This window comes from Erythrolamprus reginae, chromosome 9 (genome assembly GCF_031021105.1).
Source record: "Erythrolamprus reginae isolate rEryReg1 chromosome 9, rEryReg1.hap1, whole genome shotgun sequence".
Lineage (NCBI taxonomy): Eukaryota > Metazoa > Chordata > Lepidosauria > Squamata > Dipsadidae > Erythrolamprus > Erythrolamprus reginae.
In genome coordinates this window covers 46,422,486-46,444,855 of record NC_091958.1, presented here as the reverse complement: position 1 = coordinate 46,444,855, position 22,370 = coordinate 46,422,486, and the positions used below count along the sequence as shown (strand labels likewise).

The 22,370-nt window shown below is 43.2% G+C and overlaps 1 protein-coding gene across 3 annotated transcripts in view; it reads right to left on the bottom strand.

Moving 5' to 3' along the window:
• Positions 1 to 4,870: 4,870 nt before the first annotated feature.
• The window catches only part of ERCC4 (ERCC excision repair 4, endonuclease catalytic subunit), a 40,026-nt gene continuing 22,526 nt past the window's right edge, over positions 4,871 to 22,370 (bottom strand). For all 3 annotated transcript variants that reach the window (XM_070761077.1, XM_070761078.1, XM_070761079.1), the window contains exons 8-11: positions 20,020 to 20,602; positions 17,352 to 17,444; positions 12,341 to 12,453; positions 4,871 to 9,032 (exon numbers count right to left, since the gene is read on the bottom strand). In XM_070761077.1, coding sequence (XP_070617178.1) covers positions 8,299 to 9,032; positions 12,341 to 12,453; positions 17,352 to 17,444; positions 20,020 to 20,602 — 1,523 coding nt within the window. In that variant the 3' untranslated portion in view covers positions 4,871 to 8,298. The remainder of the gene's footprint in view (positions 9,033 to 12,340; positions 12,454 to 17,351; positions 17,445 to 20,019; positions 20,603 to 22,370) is intronic.

Below are 22,370 nucleotides of genomic sequence, written 5' to 3'. Positions count from 1 at the left end.
TTCATTCAATATACTGTATTATGATTCTACACTGGAAGAAGAGGTCAGCGCGATTTTAACAGTGGAGGAAGAAAATCAATGGCTATGAGGATGACACCACCGGAAAAGCTAAAAATGCAAATGTTCTTCAGGCTCCAAGGAATGAAAGTCAAACAGTGCAGTGCAGTGAAAAAAAATGGGACAAAATGTAAAAAGACAAACTAATAATGGGAGCAACAAAGGCAATGAGCTGTTGAATTGACAATGAAAAGACTGAAGTGATGGATATCTTCTGCCTTTTAGGGTCATCATAAATAAAGGAACCAACAATGAGAAATATGCTTCAAACCAACACTTGGGGAAAGATATCCAGATGCAGTGATATACATACTTATAGCTACAAAGAACAGAACTCTGCAAACAATGCTTTCCTCTGTGATATTTATTGATATGAAAGCTGCCTCCAATGTTAAGCTATTTATATTATAAAATACATCAGGGAGAAGTCATAGGAAGGGTGTTCCATAAGCCGTGTTTTTATGCTTTGTAAATAATGTTTTGTGGCAGGTCTCCACTTGTGAGTCTGCATATACTTTATGAAAATTCAGTTAGATGTATCATGAATAATCTCCATGAACTATGTGCAGCGATTTGAAAGAATGCCCAAAGAAACATGGCTAAACAAGTTAAGCTTTCTGTAAACAAAGTCTTACAATTAATTCTCCTTTAAGTCCCTAACCATTGTGTATTTCCAAAAAATAAGCAAACAAATTTTATTGCATAATCAACCTAACTTCTCAGAAAGATTCCAGTTTTCAAAAACAAAATGAAGATGAAAGGCTTATTTGATTTTTCTAAACAATTTGGAATAGGAAAATATATGAGGGATTAGCTGAACAATATCTAATTAGGTTTGGAGCAATAATTTTACTAATTAGATTTTGAACTTTTCTATCACTTTTGTTTTAGATGATCTGGGATTAAAGTACCATTTGGTTGGTTGGTTGGTTGGTTGGTTGGTTGGTTGGTTGGTTGGTTGGTTGGGAGGGAGGGAGGGAGGCGGGAGGGAAGGAAGGAAGGAAGGAAGGAAGGAAGGAAGGAAGATCGAGTGGGATAATGGTGAGCCTTATTCCACTTCCAGTGTCATTTTCCCATTGGAACCAGAAGGATATTCCTTCCAACAATTTAAACAGATTAATGTCAATGGTAACAGGTGTGTACTGAAGGTTACGATTAATTCTAAATTTCATCTCTTTCCCATTCCCCCCAATGGTACTTTTGTTTAAATTCTTGCCCAAATCTGACTTATTTTGAAAGGAAAAATATGTTTGGCTAATTTATAAACAACTCAGCAGAGATCAGGGGAATAGTTTACTCGTATGAACAGAAAGCCCAATAAATTTGATCCCATAGCCTAAATTGTACTTACTATTGCTTACTTTCATAAGTACACGGCTGAGCAGTCGCTGAAAAAAGATAGCTTAAAATAGGAATTGGAGGAAGGCACTTGTACAGGACTGATTGCAAAAAAACCAAACCCCTTTAATCTGTAAAAGTCCAGAGGATTAAAGAACTTGAAGAGGCATCAGAGTGCCAAAGCTCTTCTATTATATGAAGTACAGTATAAGCATTATGAGATAAGTACATCTGACCCAGGAAGAAAATAAATGTTTAAAATCAACTGCCTGCTTCAAGGGGATTTTTCCAGTCACTTCCTAAGAAATTTTGCTTCCAGCCTCAGGCTTTTTCTCTGCAAGTTCTAACTACCTACCTGATAACATCATCTTTTAGGAGCAGGGCGTAAAAAGGATGTTGTAATAGGCCATACGATTATGTTTGTAACCAGAGATCACACTCAAAAGGTTTGTCCCTTTGGGAACAAAAACAAGGGCAAGTGTCACACCAGATGTTAGAAAGGAAGGTGACACTTGAAGCCTTTTATAAAAAGTGTGATTTGAACAGAACTTTGAGAAAGAAGCTGATATATTATAATTGAGCTACCAATGCCATATTTTGAAAGCTCCTTTTGTGGCTGGAGAGTGGCCAAATCTGTTGCTAAAAACATGTTAGTTTAAGTAACTGGCTCTAACCTGGTTTTTTTAAACTTATAAAATGTTTCTGGCACTTCAGTTAGAAGCTCTAAGTGACTCAGGAATTAATACTATAAACCATAATCGCTCACTTGCCTGAAGCATGAGGTGAGGGGCAAATATATTTGATAAATAAAAAACAGAATAAGCAACCAGTTACAATTTGAATGAGCAGGTAACTGATGACTCCTCTTAAAGCCTGCCAAATAAATGTACTAGTCTCTCAGGTGTAGAGTAAAACGAATTCTGACTTTTCTTGATATGGGTGGCATTTCTACTAAATCTGCACTTCTATTCTACTAGTTTTCTTCATCATTCCTATCACCCATTTCCTCCCATGTTGACTGTATGACTGTAACTTGTTGCTTATATCCTAAGATTTTTTATTAATATTGCTTCTTCGTTGCTTATTTGACCCCTATGACAATCATTAAGTGTCGTACCACATGATTCTTGACAAATGTATATTTTATTTTATGGACGCTGAGAGCATCTGCACCAAGACAAATTCCTTGTGTGTCCAATCACACTTGGCCAATAAAGAATTCTATTCTATTCTATTTTAATTGCCCTCTGGAATAATAATAATAATAATAATAATAATAATAATAATAATAATAATAATAATAGAGAAGGAACCTTCTTCACTTTGCAGAGCAAAGCTGTCCTGGAGGGTATGGCCACATAAGAGAAAGCTCTTGATCTTTTTCTAATGATGTCCTCAAAAAGGATCAGGGAGATCGTCTGTGATCCACTGTCAGCTATGGAAACTCCCACAGCGACACGGAACTAGCAGCCCTGCCAATGCAAACACCCCCATTATGTTATGGCAAGTAAAAAATGCATTATGTACACCTCCTTGAGCCCCTGAATGAAAAGACGGGGTGTAAATCAAACGAATAACTAAAATATACAAGGCAGGGTTATCTGCGAACCATTTATTGACCTAGCTCTACAAAAGTGGAAATGTGTCATTGAGTGTTGAAGGAAAAAACAGTGTTTGTTCCAATTTCCTTTCTTCTCCTGCCAAAGGGAACTGTGTTATCCACCACCAAGGTTAGAACCCTTTTGTTCCAATACTAATTAGAACTAATTGTAGAAAAATCTGAAGCAGCCCAATTTTTATCTTCATGCCGCGAAAGTCTTCAACGCCCAGTTTCTTCAAAGCACAGGAAAGCGGGTGAGGCCGGCTGCATTTCCATTTTGGGGGCTGGCCAGCCCATGCAACTTAAGCTCAACCACGCTAGAGTCCCTGGGATTTAGATTAACGGCCTTGCACACACCGGTCATTTCAGCCAAACCAGTGAAAAGTCTTTGAGGTTACGTCACCCGCAGGGGTTCCTCCAAAATGTCACCAGCAGGATTGCCCTCGCCTGGCAACGGAGACTCCACAAAAGCCCAGGTCCTTTCTTTTGTCGGTAATGTGAGACGGTACCTGTTTGTACGTGAATGATGCCTGGAAACTTTAGCTCAGGCGACTCCGCTTTAAATATAGAAGAGGTTTGTTTGATTTGCAGACGGCACCCAGAATAAATAATGAGGTAATTTTTAAGAGGATCTCGAGAGTCATCTGTTATTGATTGTTGCCAAACGGGGCACATTTTCCTCCCTTCAGTTTTTGAAAGACGCATCACCACGTTAACTGACTCTTGGCCAAAAGACGGGCTTAAAATAACATGGATAAAATAACATGGACGGGCTACAAGAATGGTGGAAGGTCTTAAGCATAAAACATATCAGGAAAGACTTCATGAACTCAATCTGTAAAGTCTGGAGGACAGAAGGAAAAGGGGGGACATGATCGAAACATTTAAATATGTTAAGGGGTTAAATAAGGTTCAGGAGGGAAGTGTTTTTCATAGGAAAGTGAACACAAGAACAAGGGGACACAATCTGAAGTTAGTTGGGGGAAAGATCAAAAGCAACGTGAGAAAATATTATTTCACTGAAAGAGTGGTAGATCCTTGGAACAAACTTCCAGCAGACGTGGTTGGTAAATCCACAGTGACTGAATTGAAACATGCCTGGGATAAACATATATCCATTGTAAGATAAAATACAGGAAATAGTATAAGGGCAGACTAGATGGACCATGAGGTCTTTTTCTGCCGTCAGTCTTCTATGTTTCTATGGATATCAGCCATACATTTTTCCTTTATCTGCGGAGAGGGGCGGCATACAAATCCAATAAATTATTATTATTATGAAGGTTCTTCCTGTAGTTTTTGCACAGCCTTGCTGGTTTCTGCAGGGGGGACCCACAAATAGGAGCAGACTTGGTAGATCTGCAACTCAGTGTTACATGAAGACTCGTGCTCAATGCTCATTTGACTGTTCCAGGATCCACTACCTGAAGCATCTTAGAATTTTTAACCCAATGTATTTTTATGCTTCTGCAGATTCCCAGGTTTCCATGCTGATGAACCTAGTTTGTCTATGAATACGTAGTACATGCTGGCTTTGCTTAATACTCATCAATAGATTTCTGATCAGGATATACAGTATCTGCATACAAATAAAAAGAATTTGAATGCAAACATATGGCCCGAGAATGCTGATGGCTTTACATCAGGCTAATACAGTATTTGGTCTGGTGATAACAGCAACAGACTACAAACACAGGAGTTCTAGACCCATAAAAGTCGATTGGGTGACTCTGGGCCAGTCCCTTTCTTTAATTCAATCCACCTCACAGACCTGTTGTTGTTGTTGTTGTGAAGAAAATAGGAGGAAGGAAGGAATATTAGGTATGTTTACCACCTTGGGTTATTTCTAAAAGGAGCAGAAATTTACTTCTTTCCGATAGTTAATTTTCTTTTAATGCGAGTACATAAACAAAGACTCTAATATTTGTAGGACACTTGGAAATGGTAGATATCCCAATTCATTACAGAATCATATAAAAATCAAAATTCTATTAGTAATGACTCATCCTATCCGCAGCAGACTAATACTTGATTCCCAGTTTTGCATTTTAGTGATTTCTACAAAAAACCCCAACCAAACGCATCCCACCACAGTGTGAAATATTCAGAAATAAAATCTTCCATCTGCCTTATCATTGAGATGAAAAACATGCACTGATTGGGCTCGTGGGAAATTTTTAGGCCATTTCATATACTGCATTGTGTCTATTACGAAGAAAGAAGTATAGCCACTCTTGTATGTATTTATTTATGTACAGTTCTCCACACCAGGATTGTAATAGAGAAGCCATTCCTATTCAGTTTCCCAAAACACCCAAATGACTGGCGTAGTACTTCCCCTTCTGCAGAGAGGTTTGGTAGTAGGAAAAATGAAGAAAATCAATGTGCTTGTTTTATAGAAGACCATTTCTATCCGAAGTGCAATAAAACGACAATGCCCTTTCAGTCTAAAAAAAGTTCCTCGTTTAAAGGCTGTGTGGCTCAAATCTGATTTATAGATAAATAACTTGAAAAGGGTTAGCAGAGCCCAGGGTTGGGTTCCTCCCAGTTTGGACCAGATTGCCGAAACCATTAGTGATCCGCTGGTGATGCAACAATGGTGCCATAGATCCGATTCAGACGGTGCTGGTCTGTGTGCGCTGTTTATGTTTGGACTGCTTTTCCTCATTTGCTGCTTGAAAAAGAGCTCTTCCGCCCGCCGTCAGGTTAATACTAACCTTTATTTCTTCACCCCAAACACAGCTGCTCAGCTGCGTTTCGGGTTAAATCCTGACTATGAACATACGCGGAAGTAAAATTGCATGATGCGAACCGGTGGCAAAAGTAAGTGGAACCCACCCTTGGCAGAGTCTCTCTCTCCTCCCCACCCCCAATGGTACTCCCTTATTTAGCAAAGAGTCTGGGTGATTATCTGGACATGCATAAAAAACACTTTCCCCCTTAATGATGACGAGGACTGTATTTCTCTTTCAATTTGAGTAATTACTTCTAGTCATACATTAACAGCGCTCCTTAACTTTGGCAGTTTTAAGAGGGATGGACTTCAATTCCCAGAATTCCCCAGGCCTGGGGAATTCTGGGAGTTGAAGTCCACCCCTCTTAAAGTTGCCATGGTTGAAAAATATCTGTACATGTCACACTTAAAATAACTGAATTCGGTTTTAGCAATGCAGTAAGGGGAATCCATTTGGATCTACTCCCCCAGGAATGGTTAATTATCGGCCAGCAATTTCTCTGCTCTTGGAAATTCATCTGTTTTTCCACCTCAAGTTGAAAAAAATGCACCTAAAGCAATGTTCTTAGATTTGGCTAGCAGAAATGATAAGAAGTTGATCAAGAATTAGATTCTCAACCCTTTTCATGGCATAGATGTGAAATTAAATCTGCATTTATTTGCAGATTTATTTGCCTGGAATAAAAATAGTTGCAGTACAAAGAAAGGCAACGCAGTATTAAGTTTATAAATAAGTCCAGGCACCGTCTTAAAATACACTTACTTTCTCCTGCGTGACAGCTTATAAAATGTCTCTTCTAAGATAGAAAATTTCCTTTTACAGTTTCCATAAACATGAAAATGAAAAGAAATAGTATTTAAAAAAAAAACCCTGATCAATAAGGCTGTGCTGTATTTCATGGATTAAAACTTGGGATCAATTTGCATAATTCATTCAATTTTTTTTTTAAAGCATCCTTGTTATGCATTTGAGGCCCACAACGGCTGCCAGCAGCCATGAAGAGATTATAGGCCATCCAAAACAGCAGCAATGCATAAAAAGACCGAAATATCTGCTATTTTCCCGGTTTTCATCCAAAGCATTGATTAAACAAAAATGAAAGCTACTTCTGTCAGAGCTCTTGTAACTAATAAAGGGAATGTGTGGATATCCTAGGTCTAGCTAAATGGCTTTTGACAGGCATTAAAGCCCTTTAAGTCAATATTTATAAAATGTGCATTTATGGGGGTTTTTTTAAAAAAAAAACACCTCCAAACCTTGGATGAATCCCCAAAAAGAGCAGGAGCCAAAATCTACTTTAGATCCTCCTCCCACTTCTTTTCAAACAAACGCAGACTGCGAAATGCAGCTATTTCTTTAAACGGTAATCCTATGGCAGTTCCGTGTTATATAACTTCCAAGGTTAAGCAAGAAAAAAAACCTGAAAAAAGTGAAGCGTGCGTAACCAAAAAGTCTGATGACAAAAAAAAAAGGAATGCATTTACTGTGGGCATTAGGCCCAAAACTATCTGCTCGCTTTAAACAGTGCCTGTAAAACAATGGCTACTCTACGATCTGCGGACTACAACTCCCAGAATTCCTGAGAGTTGCATGGCTGGCTTAGGAATTTTGGGAATTCAGGCCGACAGGTCACAAAGTGGCCATGGTTGCATGCTCCTGCTTTAAAGCTTGCAAAGTAGAGGTATCAAACTCAAGGCCGGGGGCTTGGATACGGCCCTTGGAGTGCTTAGATCTGGCCCATCTTGGAAATAGCAAAGGATTGGCCTGCAGGGCCTTTGCTAGCGAAAAGGGAGCTTGAGGAGGCTGTGTGAAACCCCACCCCCAGCTCTGTTCTTATTGGCGGAGGGCTGCAGGAGGCCTTCGTGGCCCAAAACAGAGCCTGGGCGGCCTGCACAGCCTCTCCGAGCTCTATTTTCATTGGCAGAGAGCAGCAGGAGGCCACCACAGCTGAAAACATGGCCAAACATGGACCTTGGAGGGCTGATGTGGCCAAAAATGGAGCCTCGGTGACTGACATCGAGCTGGCCACTCCCACTCTGACCACACCCCTCCCCGGCCCGCCAGGGTCAAACACAACCCTGATGCGGCCTTCAATGAAATCAAGTTTGACACCCCTGTTGTCAAGGAACCAGGTAAAACAAAATGTCCCAGGTGGCATCTGGAAGACAGGAATGTTACAATTTGCCAAATGGCAGATACCACACATTGCAGATTTTTACACACACACGCGCGCACAAACGCACACACACAAGCACCTGTAGACCACTTCTTCCTGGAGCCCACCGTCGCCTTCTGCAAAAACCTGCGACCGAAGGAGAAACTGCAGCTCCTCCTGTTAAAAATAAGCTCGGGATAGACAGCTTGGCGCACACAAGAAAAACTTGAGGAAGGAACTTTGTGATATCCGGGAGCGTTTGGAGGACCAGAAGAGGACATCTGGACGATCGAATTACCTTTCTCTCCCCCTGTAAACTGGCCCGGTTTAAAGAGACTGTACGCACAGGTCCACTGCTATGTGACAATCCCCACGAATCAGGGCGCCTTCTGAAGCCCAGGGACGAGGCGTCATCACCTCTTGGTTTTCCCTTGAGAAACGGCCTCCGTCAAAGGCAAATGGATGAACTCGTAGAGCTGCTTGCCATTGGCCGCGTTGCCCAGAAGTTCGGCCAACTTCTCTTGAGAAAAAGTGACGAGTTCCGCGAGGCTCTCGACGCGATTCATGACGGCCTGGCAGTTTTTGGAATTGATTCCAGGCATTTTTAGCAGGAAGTCTTGAGGGCCGGGATTGTATTTGTCTCGTTCGGGGAGGGTTTCGGAATCAGCCGTGATGGCCAAAGCCGCCGTTGCGTCAGGCTGAGGCCTGTTCTGCTTCAGTTCTTCAAACACTTCGGCTGTGGCGTGCGGAGACGGGCACCACAGGAGCCGGAGGCGCGGGAAGTGGAGGGTCAAGAGAGCGAGCTTGGAAATCACGTCGCTACTGGAGATCTCCTGGTATAGAGAAGCCCGGGGAGTGAGACAAAAGGGTTTGCTGGCATCAAACTCAATCAGCAGGACAGGCCGTTGATAGTAGCGGCACATGGAGACGCACTGAGTGTACAACCTGCCGTTGTTGAGGGAGCCGATGAGGTCACTGGTGCTCTTGCGCTCCACGCAGATGTCCGGGGTGAGGATGTAATCCCCGACTTCTAACGTCACCGGCTCAATGTCGATGCCCCGCCGATGAATCAAGGAGGGAAGCTCGCTGCGAAATTCACGCATGTCCACCACGATGCTGTGCTGCACAATTTTCTGGTGTTGGCCACCTAAGGAAAGCAATGAGAAGACTTAGCAGTCATTTCACACTGATTAATAACTGTTGTGGTTAGCTCTGGCCCAGCTCCTGCCCCAAGGGCTGTGGATGTGGGGGAGACATCCACATGCTGCAGGCCTGTTTTGCCCCCGGTGGAATCTGCTGATGAAGGCTCCTCTGACCAAGAAGACATGAGTGACAGGGAGGAGGAGAGTGTGGCAGACAGCTCAGAAGGAGATCAATTATCTAGCTCCTCCTTGGATTCAGAGCAAGAGTTAATGATACAGCCACGCATGCGGAGAGCGATGCATAGGCAACAACAACTGAGAGATTATTATCACAGAAAATGAGGCCACCTGTGGTTGGGTGGGGCTGTGGTAATTAGTGACGCTGCTATAAATAGCAGCCTGTGGGTTTGGCCATTGTGGAGGATTATCTGATCGTTGTGTTTCGTGACTGCTTTACTGACTTTGACCTTTGTGTGCTGATTTTTCCCCGCTTTGAAACTAAACCAGAGCAAAGTGTTTCACTTTGTGAAAGAAGAAGGACTGTGAATTGCCTCACAGCTGCAAGCTAAGTATCACAGAACTGATAAGGGACTTGTACAAATTACCAGTTTGTTTGGAGACAGTGCTCTTTGCTATACCAAAAGAGGGCTTAGGTTAAGTGACTTTTCATTATAAAGAACATTGTTTTGAATTTTCAAACATGTGTGTGTGTGAAATTTGTACCTGTGAATTTTTGGGAGAAGTCTACCAGACAGCCCGACAGAACAATAACAGGGAGCTAATCTCTAGCTAACGGTTTGTCTAGTTGCAGGATGGGAAGTGGTTGTGAATTTGCCTTGCATCCTAAGACATCCCAGCTTAAGCTTTAGGATGAAAAGAATAGTAATAATAATAATAATAATAATAATAATAATAATAATAATTATTATTATTATTATTATTTATTAGATTTGTATGCCGCCCCTCTCCGGAGACTCGGGGCGGCATACTTAGTACTTAAGGATGAAGATACTCCAAAGATGAAAAGCCAGGTAGTCCCTGACTTAAGTGTTGCGGCCCGCCAGCGAGGAGGTTGGGGAAGAACATGCGCTAGTCTTGGAGTCTGGGAAAGGCTCAGACGAGGGCTCTGCGTCAAAGGCACAGAAGGAGCCAAGACCATCTGACAGTTAGGTGCAGCCTTCGGAGTCTGACAGCAGCGAGGCAGAAGAACAGTGGGAGTCTGTTCCCAATGGGCGTATGCGCAGAGCTGCCAGAAGACAAGAACCATTCAGAAAGTAGTAGGGTCGACTAAGGTGTAAGGAGATGACTGGCCCATGCCATAAGCTATAAAAGAAACGCGAACGGGACGTTAGCTTTTGCAGGAAGCAATCAGTTCATCTGACCGATTCAAGATTTGAAAATTCTGTTTGTGACTCTGCGCCAAGCTTGGCCTTGCCCTGCAGTCTGGAAATTAGCTCCCTGGCGGCGTTCCACCTGAGATAGGTGTGTGTTGATAAACCTTCCTCTGAGAGACTGTTTATCAAGCCTTGCGGACTGTAAATGAAAGTAATTTACAGTCATATAAATCAGTGTTTCCCAACCTTGACAACTTGAAGATATTTGGACTTCAACTCCCAGAATTCCTCAGCCAGCGAATGCTGGCTGGGGAATTCTGGGAGTTGAAGTCCAAATATCTTCAAGTTGCCACAGTTGGGAAACACTGGTATAAATAAAAGAGGTTTCATGGGACCGAGATTGGACTTTATACTTTCTAAGAGAACCTAGGTCAGAACACTTATGACCAGACATTCCATTGCTAAGCAAGGCTGCTGTCTAGTTACGCCTGATTTTATTACATTTTTAAACCACATTAAACAGACTGTTAAGCAAATCGCCGTAGCTGTGAAGTGACTCATGAGGACATTAATTACTGTATTTTTCAGAGTCGAAGACGCACCAGAGTATTAGACACAATTTAGTTTTAGGGGAGGAAAATAGAGGGGGAATCTACCTACCAGGTATTCATCAGGCTAGCTTCCTTAATCTGGTCAGCTATATTAAAAAATCCGTACTATCTGGGCAGTTTGATTGTAGGACCAATTACCATATTTTTCAGAGTATAAGACACACCTTAGTTTTGGGGGAGGAAAATAGGGGGGAAATACCAGTATTCATCTGGCTAGAGTCCTTAGTCTGGTCAGCTTCAGCACATTATTTTATCCCCTGGTTGGGGCTGAAAATAAATCTTCTTTGGAGAGAAAACAAGCCTGCAAAGACTTAGGGAGGAAAAAAAACTTCGGAGTAGCAATGAAAAAATCCTGCAAGCTGGGAAGATCATTAACACCCCGTTTGGGCTAAAGGGAAAATAAACTTCGAAAAAGCTACATTTGGAATATAATACACACCCAAATTTCCAGTCTCTTTTGGGGGGGGGGGGTGCGTGTTATACTCTGAAAAATATGGTAAATCTATTTCCATATTTTCCTCATCAGAAGCCAGCTGGGAAAAGGTCTCAAACAGTGATTATATGGGAAGGAAGCAATGGCAAACCACTTCTGAAAGACAAAATTGAATGGAAGGAAAACCAATTGCTAGTTTACATTCACCGTGTTAATTTAGGGTGCCAGCTAGCACTAGGGCGAACGCTTAAAAATGGAATTAATTAATTAATTGGATTTGTATGCCGCCCCTCTCCGCAGACTCGGGACAGCTAACAACAATAATAAACACAACATGTACAATCCAATAATAAAAAACAACTAAAAACCCCTATTATAAAACCAAACATACACACAAACATACCATGCATAACTTGTAATGGCCTAGGGGGAAGAGCTATCTCAACTCCCCCATGCCTGGCGGTATAAATGAGTCTTGAGTAGTTTACGAAAGACAGGGAGGGTGGGGGCACTTCTAATCTCCGGGGGGAGTTGGTTCCAGAGGGCCGGGGCCGCCACAGAGAAGGCTCTTTCCCTGGGGCTCGCCAAACAACATTGTTTAGTCGACGGGACCCTGAGAAGGCCAACTCTGTGGGACCTTATCGGTCGCTGGATTTGTGCGGTAGCAGGCGGTTCCGGAGGTAATCTGGTCCATTGCCATGTAGGGCTTTAAAGGTCATGACCAACACTTTGAATTGTGACCGGAAACTGATCGGCAGCCAATGCAAGCCATGGAATTGTTATTTAACCGATCCACGTACAAACCAAAGCTATCGTAAGTGGTACGGGACATTCACACAACCATTTCATTCATCAATGTGAATCCAGCCCCCCTAAAAGAGACAAAGACTGAGACACAGTCTTTAAAAAGAGTTGCAGAGTGTCCCAAAACAGACCTGCTTTGCGTGTGTCAATCGAAACGGTGGCTGCCGCGGAATCTCTTGCTAAATCCAAGTTGGTTTCATCTCGCCCTTCTCTTTCTTCTGGAATGACCATGACGGCCTTCTCCCTGAAAGGAAGGAGAGAAAAAGAGAAAAAGGAGAGAAAAGGGGTGCACCAGTATTAATTAACGTTTAAGCACTAAAACTGTCCAGTATGAACATGGGTGGCGGCGGAGAGAATCCACTCCAAAGCCATCAACATGTTTTAATTCTTGAGTCAGTGATACGATAGGCAGCTGTAGAAATGATTGCATAAATGAAATTTCTCCCAAGGTCACCGAGTGCTCTGTCTGGAGATGGTGGACAGTGTTATTATCTATCGTGAGAGTAACGTCGAATCATGGCCGAATTATGATTTGTTTGATATGTATGAGTGTACAAGTGTATACTGCAGTTTGAGGTTTTTTTACTGATGAGTTTAATGGGTTTATTACTATTTTTATGGTTCTTATTTGACTTCATTGCTCACAGTCACTCATGCCCTCATCACCTCGAGGCTCGACTACTGTAACGCTCTCTACATGGGGCTACCTTTGAAAAGTGTTCGGAAACTTCAGATCGTGCAGAATGCAGCTGCGAGAGCTGTCATGGGCTTCCCCAAATATGCTCATGTTACTCCAACACTCCACAGTCTGCATTGGTTGCCGATTAGTTTCCGGTCACAATTCAAAATGTTGGTTATGACCTATAAAGCCCTTCATGGCACCGGACCAGAATATCTCCTGGACCGCCTTCTGCCGCACGAATCCCAGCGACCGGTTCAGTCCCACAGAGTTGGCCTTCTCCAGGTCCCGTCGAGTAAACAATGTCGTCTGGCGGGACCCAGGGGAAGAGCCTTCTCTGTGGCGGCTCCGACCCTCTGGAACCAGCTCCCCCCTGGGATTAGGATTGCCCCCACCCTCCTTGCCTTTCGCAAACTCCTTAAAACCCACCTCTGCCGTCAGGCATGGGGGAACTGAAACATCTCCCCCTTGCCCATGTTGTTTTGGTGTTAGATTGATTGTATGCATGTTTTTTACTATTCTGGGGTTGTTTTTTTAATGGATTATTTAGTTTAAAATTGTAATTGGATTGGTGGGTATTGGATTTGTTATTATGTATTGTTTTTACCTTGTTGTGAGCCGCCCCGAGTTTGCGGAGAGGGGCGGCATATAAATCCAATAAATCTAATCTAATCTAATCTTTCCAACGTATTATTATTTTATTCTATTGTTGTAAGCCGCCCTGAGTCTCTTCGGGATTGGGTGGCATATAAATCAATTAAATTAAATTAAATTAATTAAATTATCCTACTGTATCTGACAGGGGAAGGTCCGACTTATAACTCACCAATAGCTTGGAAATACATGGGGATCAATGGAAATATTTTTAATTTACTGACTTCCTCAAGGCAGAAACTCAGGCAATTAAATCTAAGTGGTCCTTGACTTACAGCCATTTGTTTAGTGACTGTTCGAAGCACAGCACTAAAAAAAGGGACATATGCCTCCCCCCCCCCCAAATACTTAGGAACGCTGTAGCATTCCCCATGATCACGTGATCAAAATTTGCATGCTTGGCAACTGGCTCGTATTGATGAATGTTATGAATGAATTCCACCTACTTTTGCATCTTTCTGACAAGGGAAGTCAGAAAGGCTCTCTCCCTCTCGCTCTCTCCCTCTTTCTCTCTCTCCAACCAAACATCCATCCATTTATCCATCTGTCTGTGTATCCATCCTTCTATCCCAGTGATGGCAAATCTTTTTTGGCCATTTAATCACCTTTTAAGTGCCAAAAGGGTGTGCACACGCACATCCATAATACAGTGCTGTTCCCAATGTGCATGCGCGCAACTACCCCCCCCCCACTGCTGCCCTCCACACATGTGTACTGGCCTTACTGAAGCCTCTGGACATCTTGTAGGCCCGCTAGGCTATTTTTTGCTCTTCCCAAGGTTCAGGAAAGCCTCCTGAAACCCAGGGAGGGCGAAAAACAGCCAAATGGGCCAAACGGAAATTTGGAAACGAACTTCCAGTTGCCCCGTTGGTCTGTTTTTTGTCATTCCCAGGCTTCAAGTGGCTTTACTGAATCCTGGGGATGGCGGAAAACAGCTGAAAAGTAGGCTGGCCAGCATTCTGGAGCTGATATACAGCTTTGCCTCGCTGAAGTTGACATAGGGCAATGCCCTTCAGATATGGTTCCACGTGCCACCAGTAGCACATGTGATATAGGTTTGCCATCGCTGCTGTATCCATTATCCCTCTATCTATCTATCTATCTATCTATCTATCTATCTATCTATCTATCTATCTATCTATCATCTATCTATCTACCTACCTACCTACCTACCTACTTATCTATCTATCTATCTATCTATCTATCTATCTATCTATCTATCTACCTACCTACCTACCTACCTACCTACTTATCTATCTATCTATCTATCTATCTATCTATCTATCTATCTATCATCTATCTATCTATCTATCTTATCTATCTATCTATCTATCTATCTATCTATCATCTATCTATCTACCTACCTACCTACCTACTTATCTATCTATCTATCTATCATCTATCTATCTACCTACCTACCTACCTACTTATCTATCTATCTATCTATCTATCTATCTATCTATCTATCTATCTATCTACCTACTTATCTATCTATCTATCTATCTATCAATCATCTATCTATCTATCTATCTATCTATCCATCCATCCATCCATCCATCCATCCATCCATCCATCCATCCAATTTATTTGCCACCCAGCTCTTATCCGATGACTCGTCCTCTTCGTGCATTACAGAGTGCTGGATTAAAACTGGATCCCTTCAAATGCCTTTCAATCATTTACCATTCTCTCCACCTGACATGCAGAGAGAGAGAGAAAGAGAGAGAGAGAAAGAGAGAGAGAAAGAGAGAGAGAAAGCATACACTACTTCATCACCCAGGAGAAAATACTAACTGCCTCCTACAGCTGCCGCCAAGACTCCCTCTGCCTGCACCCTCTTAACTTGTTATATAACTCATTGCCCATCCTTTCCATCGTTTTACATAATTTTTGCTACCTTGGAAACGTGGGAAAGGGAAGAGGACGACAAGGGCTGCATAGCAACAGAAAGCTCTTAGCAGTCCTCCAAATGGGTAGAAATATTTTTGGGGAGTTCTCGACGAGAATTGCGCTTATAGGAACTGGCATTATAACTTGTCCAATTTTAGAGCAGGAGAAGGTGGTGAAAAAATTTACCCACCATCTGTCAGCCCTCTGAGGTGGGCCAGTCTAGGAAACTATCCCGATGGTCTTGACTTAAAAACCTGGCTCTGTGAATTGGCCTGGGAACATGTGTGCGTGTGTGGTTGCTAAGTGGACAGCAAACTCCATGTCCCATCCCTACTTGCTGCTCCCAAGTCACCATTTTTGGTGCTTTTTCAATAATCATATTGGTGTATTTTCTTTTTTCCTGTTTATTTATTGTTCAATTATTTTCAGGTTCTTTAAACTTTAGGATTAGAATTCAGAATTAGAATAAAGCTGGATGGAAGGGACCTTGGAGGTCTTCTAGTCCAGCCCACCTGCTCAAGCAGGACAAACTATACTTCCCTTTTATTTCTTCCTTGGTTTAAGGTTGTGAGCTGCCTAAAGTTTTTTGCCAGGTGGGGAGGGGGAGTAGAACGCCTAACTCCTTAGCATCAGAGTGTGTTAATATAAGGTAAGTGGCAGTTGGAACAGTTCTTTTCAGGTGGGGAGGGGGAGTAGAACGCCTAACTCCTTAGCATCAGAGCGTGTTAATATAAGGCAAGTGGCAGTTGGAACAGTTCTTTTCAGGTGGGGAGGGGGAGTAGAACGCCTAACTCCTTAGGATCAGAGCGTGTTAATATAAGGCAAGTAGCAGTTGGAACAGTTCTTTTCAGGTGGGGAGGGGGAGTAGAACACCTAACTCCTTAGGATCAGAGCGTGTTAATATAAGGCAAGTGGCAGTTGGAACAGTTCTTTTCAGGTGGGGAGGGGGAGTAGAACGCCTAACTCCTTAGCATCAGAGCGTGTTAATATAAGGCAAGTAGCAGTTGGAACAGTTCTTTTCAGGTAGGGAGGGGGAGTAGAATGTCTAACTGGCTAACCAAGGTATTGGTTATTACCTATAAAGCCCTACAGGGCTCAGGGCCAGACTATTTCTGGGACCGTCTCCTGCCACATAACTCCCAGAGACCTATAAGAACACACAGAATTGGCCTCTTCCAAGTCCCGTCAACCAAGGAATGCAGGTTGGCGGGGCCATGGAGGAGGGTCTTCTCTGTTGTTGCCCCAGCTCTATGGAACCAACTTCCTCCCAAGATCTGTACTGCTCCAACTCTGTTGGTTTTTCGTAAGGTGCCCATGTATCATGGCCTTTTGTATGAATGTTATTTATTTATTTTATTTATTTATTAATTGGATTTGTATGCCGCCCGTCTCCGAAGACTCGGGGCGGCTCACAACATATGAAAAAACATAACAATGCATCCGAAATCCAATTAATATGACAATAATAACTTTAGAAATTTCTAATATAATTTAAAAGAAATGTTCATTACGTATGCATGTTAATGGGACTATGGTTTTTAATTAAGATTTTATAGTTTAGTTGTTATATTTGAATTCTTTTTACTGCCTTTGTAATTTTTATACTGTTGTAAGCCGCCCTGAGTCCTTCGGGGTTGGGCGACATTGAAGTCAAATAAATAAATAAATTCCTTAATATCAGAGCATGTTAATAGGCTAATGATAATGATATAAATCATTAAATACTATTGATCTTATGGTCATTTTGAAAAATCCTTTCTTAAAGAGCATCTAGAAGCCAAGAGGAACATACATGCCATGTTTCAAGTTTTTAGGCTTTACAGTTCTGGGGTTTTCGTGATGAGCGAGTGGTATTTGGCTTTTATATATAGAGAGAGAGATTAATGCTTTGTAAAGGTAAAACCCAGGAGGCCTTTTACCGAATTAGTTTTTCAAAAGCTTCCTTCTCTTTCCTTAGCGTGGTAAGGTAGCGCTGTTCTTCCGTCGACCCTCCATAGATCAGGAAGTAAACCCTGCAAGGCAAGACAGGAAACATTTTCAAAACCAAAAGACTCCGGCTGGATGTCAAACCAAACCAACTTGGCCGGGCGGTAGGAAAAGCAAATAGGATGCTTGGCTGCATAGCTAGAGGTATAACAAGCAGGAAGAGGGAGATTGTGATCCCCTTATATAGAGCGCTGGCGAGACCACATTTGGAGTACTGTGTCCAGTTCTGGAGACCTCATCTACAAAAAGATATTGACAAAATTGAACGGGTCCAAAGACAGGCTACAAGAATGGTGGAAGGTCTTAAGCATAAAACGTATCAGGAAAGACTTCATGAACTCAATCTGTATAGTCTGGAGGACAGAAGGAAAAGGGGGGACATGATCGAAACATTTAAATATGTTAAAGGGTTAAATAAGGTTCAGGAGGGAAGTGTTTTTAATAGGAAAGTGAACACAAGAACAAGGGGACACAATCTGAAGTTAGTTGGGGGAAAGATCAAAGGCAACATGAGAAAATATTATTTTACTGAAAGAGTAGTAGATCCTTGGAACAAACTTCCAGCAGACGTGGTTGGTAAATCCACAGTAACTGAATTTAAACATGCCTGGGATAAACATAGATCCATTGTAAGATAAAATACAGGAAATAGTATAAGGGCAGGCTAGATGGACCATGAGGTCTTTTTCTGCGGTCAGTCTTCTATGTTTCTATGTTTCATCCTGGCTTACAAAATAAGCTACGATGGCTGGGCACATTCATAAGGCTAACCCATTAATCATGTCTCCTAGATCACAACACACCAGAGTCTACAAAATGAACACCGGGTTAATGTGAATCCAGCTCATTTGTATCCCTGTGGTTTCCTGAAGATTAAAATAACAAATTAAAAAATAAATATGGCCTCCAATGGGCCATCCCAATTCTACACTCGTGTGTCATAATCAACTTGTTTTGAGCCAGCCAGCCCTGTTTCTCTAAGCAACAAGCAAGTTTTCCACTTTAATAAGAATTAATATTAAGAATTAACAAGAATTAAGAATTCTTATTAATTAGAATAAGAATTAAACCCTGTGATTCATTCTGTAGGAAGGAAAGGCTCTGATCAGATTTCACAACCTACATGTCATTCCTCGTTATAAGGCCCTGGATTAATACTGCAAAAAGACTGTAGACATTCTCCAAGCCAAATCCAGTGGGGCCTTTGGTTAAAAAAGGAAGGAAGGAAGGAAGGAAGGAAGGAGGGAGGGAGGGAGGGAGGGAGGGAGGAAGGAAGGAAGGAAGGAAGGAAGGAAGGAAGGAAGGAAGGAAGGAAGGAAGGAAGGAAGGAAGGAAAAAAGATAAAGGAAACACTTAAACAGCACAATACAACTCCAAGTAAATCAAACTTCTGTGAAATCAAACTGTCCACTTAGGAAGCAACTCTGATTGACAATAAATTTCACATGCTGTCAGCACATTCAACTTTGTACAGAACAAAGTATCCGATGAGAATATTTCATTCATTCAGATCTAGGATGTGTTCTTTGAGTGTTCCCTTTATTTTTTTGTATATTGAGAGTATTGACTGATGTAATTGTATGTGACTAGGATTGTTCTTGACTAAGAGATTTGCCAAAGTAAATAATATTTACACACTTAATGTATCTGGTTATCGGAATTACTACTTGTATCTCTGGGCTATCAGCTAAATATCTACTAGGCCTCCCTGTTTCCTCTGTGCATCCTTGGTAACTCAAGGGTCACTAAGCTCACTCCTTAACACCTTTGGGACAAGCAAGCTCAGACCTCTACCATTTTTATTTCTCCTAATTAGCTAGTGTTGTGGTTAGCTCTGGCCCATCTCCTGCCCCAAGGACTGTGGATGTGGGGGAGACATCCACATGCCGCAGGCCTGTTTTGCCCCCGGTGGAATCTGCTGATGAAGGCTCCTCTGACCAAGAAGACATGAGTGACAGGGAGGAGGAGAGTGGGGCATACAGCTCAGAAGGAGATCAATTATCTAGCTCCTCCTTGGATTCAGAACAAGAGTTAATGATACAGCCACGCATGCAGAGAGCGATGCATAGGCAACAACAACTGAGAGATTATTATCAAAGAAAATGAGGCCACCTGTGGTTGGGTGGGGCTGTGGTAATTAGTGAGGCTGCTATAAATAGCAGCCTGTGGGTTTGGCCATTGTGGAGGATTATCTGATCGTTGTGTTTCGTGCTTGCTTTGCTGACTTCGACCTTTGTGTGCTGATTTTTCCCCGCTTTGAAACTAAACCAGAGCAAAGTGTGTTTCCCTTTGTGAAAGAAGAAGGACTGTGAATTGCCTCACAGCTGCAAGCTAAGTATCTCAGAACTGATAAGGGACTTGTACCAATTACCAGTTTGTTTGGAGACGAGTGCAAGAGCTATACCAAAAGAGGGCTTAGTTTAAGTTAATTTTCGTTATAAAGAACATTGTTTTGAATTTTCAAACGTGTGTGTGTGTGTCTGAAATTTGTATCTGAATTTTCGGGAGGATTCTGCCAGAGAGCCCGACAGAACAGCTAGGAGTATAAACATAGCCAGGACGATCTCTTTCCGCCATTGCTCCCTTTTCGAGCCAAGTTACCTCAGCGGCTTTCCTGGCCTGCTCGCCTTGTAAACTTCCAGCTGGCGGACGAAGGTCAGCTCCGCGTCGTACAAGACGACGTATCTGGGCTCCACCTCATGCAAGACGGACGTGAGGGCGTACGGGTCCCCGCAGCCGTTTAAAGGATGGATGACGGTCAGCGGTTCCTTCAGGATACCGTAATAGGCGTCGGGGGAGGAAAGCTTGAAGGGGAGGTCTTCCGCTCTTTCCCCCCCGTTGCTCTCCTGGCTACTGTTGAGGCCCTCGGAATCAAGGTCTTCTTCGGCCTTGACGCCTGCCCGCTCCTCGGTGGACAACATTTGCGTCAAGGTTAACTCCGCCGTTCTCTTTCTCCTCTTTGGCTTGGAGGATTCCGTTTTGGCTTTTTTGGCTGGCGGCTCTCGGCCGTTCTTGTCGCGGCTCTTGGCCTCTCTCCGGTTCTTCAGGCCGGCCGCGCTTGCTTCCTTGTCCGACCCGAAGGTTTTGTTGTAAAGTCTGGTTAAATAGGCTTCGGCCCCGATGGCGATATATTCCTTCAGCTGCGCACAGGTGCGGTCGTCGCTGGCACAAACCAGCACTCGCCCTGCATTCAAAGAGAGTTTATTATTATTATTATTATTATTATTATTATTATTATTATTATTATTATTATTTATTGGATTTGTATGCCGCCCCTCTCCGCAGACTCGGGGCGGCGAACAACAATGATAAAAACAGCATGTAGAAATCCAATTAATAAAACAACTAAAAACCCTTATAATAAAACCAAACATACACACAAACATACCATGCATAACTTGTAATGGCCTAGGGGGAAGGGCTATCTTAACTCCCCCATGCCTGGCAGCATAAATGAGTCTTGAGTAGTTTACAAAAGACAGGGAGGGTGGGGGCAGTTCTAATCTCCGGGGGGAGTTGGTTCCAGAGGGCCGGGGCTGCCACAGAGAAGGCTCTTCCCCTGGGGCCCGCCAAACGACATTGTACGTGTACGGCTTGAAAACAAGTCCCATCTTTCACCTCCTACAGGTGGTCCTCGAGTTACAACCAGAGCTTCTGTTGCTATGCCGACAAAAGAGGGTGGTGCCTGACTTTACGACTATCATGTGAAACGCCGTAGTTGATAAGTGAACCCCGCAGTGGTTAAGCGAGCCCAGATTCCCCTCCTTGACTTTGCTGGTTGGAAGATGGCTGGGGAGGTCACAAATGGTGGCCATGGGACCCATACATTCTGGTTGCTAATCACCTGGATTTTGATCACATGACTGGGAGGATGCTGCAATGGTCGTAAGTGCAAGGACCAGTCATAAGTCATTTTTTCCACCCAGTCCCATTGTAACTTTGAATGGTCACTAAAGGAATGGTTGTAAGTCGAGGACCATCTGTATTTTTTATCAAAAAAAAGAAGTATGGAGTCTTCACAAAATAGGGTATCTGTCACCATCCTTCTAATAAAAGTACTATTGTTTGGGGACTCGGACAGTCTGGAACAAAAGTTTTACATCTGAAGTTCAACAGAAGAGGTTCAGGATGGAATGAAGGGGTATCCTTCCTTCCTTCCTTCCTTCCTTCCTTCCTTCCTTCCTTCCTTCCTTCCTTCCTTCCTTCCTTCCTTCCTTTCCTTCCTTTCCTTCCTTCCTTCCTTCCTTTCCTTCCTTCCTTCCCTTCCTTTCCTTCCTTTCCTTCCTTCCTTCCTTTTCCACCCTCCCTCCCTGAAAAACCTCCCCCTTTACAAAGCTCCAAAACTAGTTTATTTTTTACAATTTCAACACATTTATGATTTTGACAATGCTAATGGTCCAGGTTGCCTCAGGAGATAGTGTCTTTCTTTAACTTGAGACTGGACCCTTGGGAATGGAAGCCTCGACCAGACGACTTTAGAGCTGTTTTTCCTAGGATTCCCAGATTATTTCACAATACAGTGAACCCTCGAGTTTCGCATCCTCGAGCATCGCGAAAGGGCTATTTCGCGAGTTTTCAACCCGGAAGTAAACTCCACCATCTGCGCATGCGTGCCTTTTTTCTATGGCCAGGCATGCGTAGATGGTGGAGTTCCCCAGCTGGGAAGCTGGGCGGCTTCCCTGGGTCTTCCCCCTCTTGCCCCGGTAAGACCCCAGCGGCGGCGCGAGCAACGGCATGGGCGGGCGGGCGGCACGCGCGGGGACACCCCAGCTCCGCTCCCCAGCTGGGGAGCGGAGCTGGAGTTTCCCCAAGCGCGCGCGGTGCGTTGCTGGGGCCGCTCCCCAGCTGGGGAGCGGAGCTGGGGTTTCCCCAAGCGCGCGCGCGCGTTGCTGGGGCCGCTCCCCAGCTGGGGAGCGGAGCTGGGGTTTCCCCAAGCGCGCGCGCGTTGCTGG